General features: G+C 42.3%; 2 protein-coding genes across 2 annotated transcripts in view; one reads left to right on the plus strand and one right to left on the minus strand.

Moving 5' to 3' along the window:
• Window positions 1-257: 257 nt before the first annotated feature.
• Window positions 258-3,379, plus strand: LOC123128428 (armadillo repeat-containing protein 6). Its single transcript, XM_044548424.1, has 8 exons — window positions 258-487; window positions 591-884; window positions 1,053-1,336; window positions 1,865-1,993; window positions 2,346-2,468; window positions 2,583-2,690; window positions 2,778-2,956; window positions 3,071-3,379. The coding sequence occupies exons 1-8, from the start codon at window positions 355-357 to the stop codon at window positions 3,192-3,194; spliced, it is 1,374 nt and encodes a 457-aa protein (XP_044404359.1). The 5' UTR covers window positions 258-354; the 3' UTR covers window positions 3,195-3,379.
• A 469-nt stretch (window positions 3,380-3,848) lies between these two features.
• Window positions 3,849-8,089, minus strand: part of LOC123128429 (peptidyl-prolyl cis-trans isomerase CYP40) — a 5,134-nt gene continuing 893 nt past the window's right edge. Inside the window, exons 2-10 of the mRNA XM_044548425.1 lie at window positions 6,002-6,502; window positions 5,672-5,759; window positions 5,518-5,570; window positions 5,231-5,335; window positions 4,721-4,796; window positions 4,591-4,628; window positions 4,394-4,507; window positions 4,135-4,218; window positions 3,849-4,051 (exon numbers count right to left, since the gene is read on the minus strand). Coding sequence (XP_044404360.1) covers window positions 4,207-4,218; window positions 4,394-4,507; window positions 4,591-4,628; window positions 4,721-4,796; window positions 5,231-5,335; window positions 5,518-5,570; window positions 5,672-5,759; window positions 6,002-6,502 — 987 coding nt within the window. The 3' untranslated portion in view covers window positions 3,849-4,051; window positions 4,135-4,206. The remainder of the gene's footprint in view (window positions 4,052-4,134; window positions 4,219-4,393; window positions 4,508-4,590; window positions 4,629-4,720; window positions 4,797-5,230; window positions 5,336-5,517; window positions 5,571-5,671; window positions 5,760-6,001; window positions 6,503-8,089) is intronic.

Raw genomic sequence — 8,089 nt, forward strand, 5'->3', positions numbered from 1 at the left:
GACCGCCGCTCGTCATCAAGCTCGACCACCGCCCCACTGCGTCCTCAAGCTCGGCCGCTGCCGATCGTCTCGATCCGTCGCCGCCATGCCGCCGAACAAGTTTTACATCATCTGTTGGAATGTAAAAATTATTTTTTATGTAAATTATGCAACACCTACTTTTATATCTCCAAATATACATCATCTACTGGAGATGGTCTAATCTTGCATCGTTCTGTTTGAGCATCGTTTGAAATTCGAAATTGAAACCGCCCCCTGCCGCACGTCGCGAAAGGGGGGAAACGGAAACCCACCAAAGGCTTCTCCCCTTCTTCGTTCTATTCACTCCGTCGCTCGGCGCCCTAGAGCAAGAACATGGCGATCGCGATCTCGCAGGAGGCCTTCGATGACATGGTCCGGGAGAACATGGAGGACCTCGGAATGGACCCCGACGAGGCCCTCGCCGACGCCGTCGACGCCCTCACCCTCCAGGGCGCCAACCTCTCCGGTACCCACGGACCCACCCCCCGTCCTCTCCAGGGCTTCAGATCTCTGATCTTTCTTACTCGCGTGACCACGCGGCGGACTGAACCTCTCGCCACCTCCTGCAGGGATCATCAGGCGCGTGCCTGGGGACGCCGTGGCGGAGGAGGTGAACCCGGTGATGCGGGTGCTGGACGAACTGAAGGCCTCTGCCAGTGGTAGGTCGGGGGAGGATCTTGACAGGCTGGTCTCTTTGCTCGACGAGTTGCTCGAGCTGTGCTCCGGCGAGGGGGCGGAGAATGCGGCCGTGGCGGCACGGAACGGTGGCGTGGAGGCGCTCGTCGCCCTGTGCGCTTCGGCTGGGGTTATGCAGGAGGGGCTGCTTGCTTCGGGCTTGAAGGCGCTGAGCTCCCTGATCCGTGGTATGTTGCTGTCTTCGCGAATGTTCTTGGATAGGAGGATGTTCTATTGATTTTACGTTCCACAAAGGATAGATGTGAGGGTTTTAATTTTCTCCATATAATTTTTTATCTACCAGATCAGCATTATCTGGTCGTTTTCTGACATTTGGGGATGAACTCAATCTGCAGATGTTGGGAGCACTGAAAAGTTCAGGCAAAGCCAAGGGCCCAAAATTGTCATGGATATCTTGAAAGGAGCCCTGGAAAATTCAGATATACTCGATGGTGGTTTTAGTGTCATGGCAGCGGCATCTGCTGGCAATGAAGTTGTGAAAGACGCCTTTATGGACTTGAAGGTCGATGAACTCATTCTGGAGGTTATGAGGAACAAATCAAATAGTAAAGTGCAAAGCGTGTATGATGCCATACGTGTTCTGTTGACACCCGACGATAACCGAGTGGTGGCTTCTCAAGTATGTCCTATATGCTTGTAGAATCATGTGAAGATTTGATATAATTTTAATTTTACATTAGCACGTGCATCACTTTGATTTGCATATTTATTACTCGGTTTGAATATGACAATCATGAAATTAGTTTACCAGAGATAAATCCATATGGGGAAATTAGATTGAGTTATAGTAAGGTGCTGTCTGTATGAGATGCATAGGAAGCTAAATTAGGTGTTAAAACAGAAATTTCATAGTTATATATTAACTGCAATCTAGCATGATGTAGAAGTAACGGTGCACATCTGAATGTAGTTAGATTTCACATCCGCATAAAAATATTGACATGAACTTCTTGTGACTATTAGATACTAGATAGAATGTAAAAAAAAAAAAGCCAACTTGGTATCACATGGTTTCATGTTTTGAACATTCTGGTTTCTCATTGTCATCGGCACATGTACATCTTGCACTCTTGCTTGTAAGTTGACACTGTAATTTACAAATGAATGTTGGATCCAAAGAGATGAAATTGACAGGCTTGTGGTGCAGGTATATGGATATTCCAGGAAATTTGCAGAAATTGGCGTCGCAGAAGTTCTTGTCATCGCACTCCGCGAGCAAGTTGCTCCATCCAGCTTGCCATCAGCTTGTGCTGCTTTGAAGGCAATTGCTGTTAATGTAAGAATAAACTACGATATATACATATCCCATAAATGATAGTTAAACAGTTTTATGTTATGGTTTCAACTTTCAATTTCCGCAGCAGTGAGGCTCCATTTTTTCTGGGGCAATTTTTACTATGTTTATAAACTTTATCTGGCCAATAGAATAATTGCAGGCAACTAGTGTACATAAAGCTTGATGTTCATAAAATTTCCTGACATGTTATTGCTTCCTTTTACTTTTGGTCCTGTGTATCAAAAACTTATTTCCTATATGCCTATATGGAATTGTGATAATAAATAAATAAAAGTCATTTACCCTGAATGCTTATGAGAATATCACCATCTTTAGTTCTTGTGTACCACAGGAAGAAATATGCCGGTCCATATCTGAAAATGGTGGGATTGATGTGCTTCTTAAGTGCATCGATGAGGCTGGCGTACAAAAGAACAAGGTTATAGCAAAATCTTGCTGCTCTTTGCTGTCTAAGGTATGGTAGTATGGCACAACACTGCAACATCACTGTACCACAGGAATCCCTTCTTTTTGTATGAGAACAATCCTACTTTGATTAAATCAAACTTACATCACATTCTTCTTGAAGCTGGCTGGAAGTGATGCAAACAAGGCCAATATCATTCAGCAAGATGGTTTTGACAAGTTCTTGAAGTTAGCGTCTAGATTTTCTGAAGACCCGTCAGTAATACAGGAGGTAATAACCACAGATGTGCAATGCTGAAGAATCTGTATACTCTATGAGCCATTTCCATATCCTGTAACGAACTAACTGAATGTGTAGGTAATGTCTATCGTGCAAGTCCTTACATTGCGGTCACCAGACCATGCAGCCCGTGCAGTCGCGCTAGGCTATGGCACTCTGGCCATACAGACAATGCAAAAGTTCCCCTCCTCCGCGCTGACTCAGAAGCAAGCATGCCTTATGATTCGCAATCTCGTGGTCAGAAACCCTGAAAACAGGTACAATGTAGAAGTCACATCTCTCCGAAATCTACTGCTGCAGCTGGTTTTTATTCCCAATGTGATGTGCTCATGCTTATACTTTCTTCTCAACACTTGTTTTTACCACCACAGGACGATCTTGCTTAACGAAGGCGTGGAGAAGCTTATCAGGAAAGCCAAGGCAATACATGGAAGCTGCAAAGCTGCCGCCACAGATGCCTTGAGAGACCTGGGCTTGGACAACTACAATGCGTAGAGAACATAGATAGCCTACCGTGTGTAAAGTTTGCCTGTCCGAGGATGTCTTGGAAGAATATATGTTGTGTTTGGGTTCATAGAACTGGGCTGCCACGGTTATGTCTGCTTCTGGTTCCATTTTTGTGGGAATTTTGAATTGTGTGGTTACATGGTCTGGTTACGTACGTATGTTCGAAGTTTTAACCAATGAACAGAAATATCGTGACCTGCTGCACGAACTAGCTCAAAAAAATCGCCACCTGCCATGATTTTATGTACTCCATCCGGTTCTTGAAAAGGTGATGCATCGCATATGGGCATAACTAACTTGTTTGGATTGAGTACTTTCTTGTTTAGATTGGGTACTTCAAATCCATCTGCATAGATTTACGACAATGGCCAATTATTTTCTAGAATGAATCCTGAACGTTGTGACACCTCTGGTTGTCGAATTCATCATGGGTCATTCCTATCTGAACTATGCAGTGTAGATAGCTGTCGTCAACAATGTCAAGTGCAAATGGGTGGTTTTGGCACCTCTGGTTGTCGAATTCATCATGGGTCATTCCTATCTGGGACCATTCAACTGGGTGGTTTTGGCAGGGTTATTGGGGGCTCCAAATGCATGGGCCAAGTGCAAAGATACGCAAATGGAACGTAAAAAGACATGTCATGTCATCAACAATGTTTCATCAATTCTCGCAAAATGTGTTTTGCCAGAAGTTGTCGAGATATCCAAGAGTTCAAGTCAATGAAAAACATTTCTTTCGACAGCATTGCTACCACTTCTATACTAACACAAAAGGTTCAGGTGCCCCCACTGTTTTCAGCCATCCACTGGGAGTTATTTCTCCCGTCCAAACTCCATCAGTATAACTGCAAAGAATAAAGCATCAAGTCAAAACGCATAGACAAACTACAAGCCCGGCGAAATAATTGCAGTAGGTTCTAAGAACAACCTGAAGTTTTTCACAGGGCAGCTCCCAGCATGTGTGACAGACGAAACAATGGAAAGGCGCTTGCTTGAGGCATCAGTTTTTATCCTACAACAACGACAAAAAAGACCATCAGTCACGCAGAAAAGGAAAGGATCTGGTCTGGCCCGTGTTTCACAACATCAGCATTTGGCGGCCAAATAGTTCATTATCTATTGTTTCTGTGCCCAAAGGTCCAAACCAAAGAATTTAAATGGCGATGAATATGGTATTAGGAAAGTACTTCGTCACTTTTCTCTGAACTTGCTGCCAATACTCCATCACTTTTCTCTGAACTTCCTGACGTCTCGAACATCTTGGAAAATGCCTTCCGCTCCAGATTGCGTCTGTCAGTAACCTGGGGTAATCACAGATGACAAGTCAGCAACATCTTGTACGAACAATCATTAGTCCCAAAATTCATAACCACAATGAACTAACCTTCTTCTTTGCAGCAGCCAGCTCCCGTTTGATTCCTCCTGAGGATCAGAAATACAAAAACCAACATTCTTAGCTGCAAATGGGGGAAAATGTACTAATAGTCAATGAGGGGGCAATAAGATATACAAACCATCGTTTGGCTCCAACTCCAACGCACGCTGGAAGCTCTCAACTGCAGCATCAATATTCTTGAGTGTCATGCGTGCCTGCATTCCAATACCTTATTATTGACAAGCCAAGTTTGAAGCTGATGAGAAGGCGCTAAGAATTAATATTCCCAGCACCGACACGACAAGGATTAAAAATAATATTGCACTACGGTTAGCAAGAATGTAAGTTTTAGAATGTAGTACGCATACACATAAAATGATGCTCAAGTGGCACAGATGCAAATCTTCAATTTGACGGAAGTGCACATCTTCATGTCCAACATATAAAGTAAGATGTACTCAACGATAAACACATGCAAATAAGCCAGTTTGATTTCACATAAATGCAAGTAGTTTGAGCGTACAAGTGTAACACAGGGAAGGTAAACTGCGCTGGTCATAGTTTTGTCAAAACATGTTTGTAGTGCATATAATTTCCACAACATTTGGTCTGTGGATAGTAGTATATTACATGGAAGTTTAACACTGACCTGTCCTTGACGGAAAAAAGCTTTTGCGTTGCCCTCTGTTTCACGCAGTGCAAAGTCTGCATCTAACAAAGCACCCTCCACATCTCCCAGCTTCAGTTTGCATGCCTGAAGAAGTTACAGGTGACTTCCATATACCAGGAAAAAACAATGATTTTACAAGGAAAAAAAAACTCTATTTCACATAGAAAACACAAAGTTGTACCAAATAGAATTTCTCTAAATGTAGTAATATAGAGGGCATGCATTTGTGATCTGTCCATGAACAAGTGGCAGAAAGTTGAACTTACAGAACTATTTGTGAGTATAATTGACTTTGTTTTCCGCAGTGCTGAGCTGTTCTCTGCACATTAATAGGTTGTTAGGATTAGCAAGTAAAATGCACCTCTTTCCATAAGCACCTTAACAAAAGTAAACAGCAATAAGAAACAAAAGAACAGCTACCTTGATCTATCTCTTCTTTCTCCCAGCAAATATCTAAATACCGCATAGCTTTTCTGTACTTTCTGAGTGCAGCCTTGTAATCATGTTTCTGTAGAGAGGCAGAAACTTCAGTTGTAAGTTCCAAACAGGAATCAAGTTAGGTGTAGTATTTTTAAAATTTAACATGCTATGTTTACCCAGTTTATTAGTGCATCTACGCTTTAGCCAAAGAATTGGGCAATACATGTTATTAATGCATTACATGCAACGACAATGAAAACTTCCTCAACTGAACCAAATAAGACTAGCAAAAATATGAACAGGAAGTGCTGTCCATTGAGCAATGCGAACCTTAAAATTTTCATTCCCGAAAGACTTTGCAGAATCAACGGCATTAATCCACCACAAAACGTCTGCAGGCTTTTCATCGAGGTCAATAGGCCAATCAGGATACATGTCACCATCTTTGAAGAAATTTGCAACTCCTTCAGTTGAACCTTCTGGCAGTTCCCCACAATCAACAATAACAATATCATCAGTTGGAAGGTCAGCTTCTCCAGCACAAACATGCTCCATTGCACGAACCACTCCCATCCCTTTTACAACCCTCCCGAAGACAACATGTTTCCCATCAAGGTGTGGTGTTCGGGTGGTAGTGATGAAAAACTGAGATCCATTTGTGTTGGGACCAGAATTCGCCATTGATAACATCCCTTTCCTCTCATGCTTCAAAACAAAATTCTCATCCTCAAAATTCAATCCATATATTGACTCGCCCCCAGTCCCATCACCAGCAGTTATATCTCCACCTTGCACCATAAAACCCTTGATGATACGATGAAAAGATGAGCCCTGAAGAGTAAAAGTTACCCAAAAAAATAAGTAGTTGAAGGGTTAAAGATCCCATACTTCACAGAAGTAAAAGGTATCCTGCAGTGGTCCCCAAAGGAAAAAATCATTATTACCATAAAGAATAACCAACTCTAGTTCATAACTTCATATAAAAAATGCTTGTCTTGGTCATTCTTTCAGAAAAGAAAAGATTATGGATAATGCTAACTCTGTGCAGTTAAACATCAAAATCACCACGATTCTCTTACTAGAAAATGGAAAGCAATTTGGTGGCTGCAAATGAAAGCGGGGCAATCTTGCCTTCCGTCTACGAAAGAAAATGGGCAATAGAGGATAGCAAACATGTGTTAGTCTCTGCCACTATGAAGCAAACGGTACAAAAGTGCCGTTATCCAAAGTTGGATCTCTATCGCTCCAACAGTTAAGTGGGAGACTTATCACTACTTCAATAATGCTCTGCTCCACTCAATGTTGAGGAAATCGTTAACTGGTAGCTGCTCGGTGGGCTGGTGAGTAGGGGATTAATAGGATAATCGGCAAGTTAATCGGCCATTTAATCAATTAATCGACGATTTATCGGGTAATCGGCTACTCGGGGACCCTATGAGTAGGGATTAATCGGCAAGTTAACTGGTTAATCGGATGAATTCTTGAACAGGGGCTCCACTTATGTGCTTCTGCCACATTATCATCCCAATTCATGGTTAAAATGCCAAGTCTCACTTAAGCATGTTAACTTATTTACCAGTTCAGAACTATCACCAGAAAATAGTAAATCCACATTGACCACATAATATTATTTTGCAACCACTCAGTTTGTCCTTGACTGGGACACTTGAAGCACAAAACAACTAATGCAGAGCTAGGTCTACTTGGTTCTGACAGATCCTGCTTCAAGGATAAGCTACAACCAAATTGTGCCAAGAAAAAATTGCCAGAGGCTGAGACCATATATGCAGTTGGTGAGACTTGACATATGTCCAAAACTAGAAAAATCACAAGGTACTTTCTCTACCTAATGAAGTCCATATGACCACATAAAACCCTGTTTAACCATACCAGAATCCCTTTTCATAGTCCACTATTCTATTGCCAACCATACACCCAGTTGGCCAAAAAACAAAAGTATCAGTTTTCCTACAAACTATGGTGCTTCCAATTCTCAGCAAGTGCTTCAAGATACCAGAAAGGCAGAAACAGAAGCAAGTGTTGGCCATATTGTACCAGCACTAGTGGTAAGCACTAGTACATGAAGCATTATTACCAGTAGTATGCCAAAGCAAGTGTAATGTACAGTTTAAAAGCAACAGGACTAATCGGAAAGTTACAGGCACTATTATGCACACTGAAGAAAGCTGTAGCAGTAACAAAGACAGCAAAAACAAATTCGCCCAATCAAAGCAGAAAGGCCTGCAAGGACTCATGTTTGGCTGATAAATCGCCAGCCATAGACAGAATCACAGTTCGCGCAATTAAACTATCCAACCCTAAATCACTGAACCGAGAACCGTGTTACCTGATGCCCAACAATCTATTCGACTATGCGCAAAACGCACATTTGACAGTGTTCGAAATCGAATTAATAGG

This window comes from Triticum aestivum, chromosome 6A (assembly GCF_018294505.1).
Source record: "Triticum aestivum cultivar Chinese Spring chromosome 6A, IWGSC CS RefSeq v2.1, whole genome shotgun sequence".
NCBI classification, from domain to species: Eukaryota; Viridiplantae; Streptophyta; class Magnoliopsida; order Poales; family Poaceae; genus Triticum; species Triticum aestivum.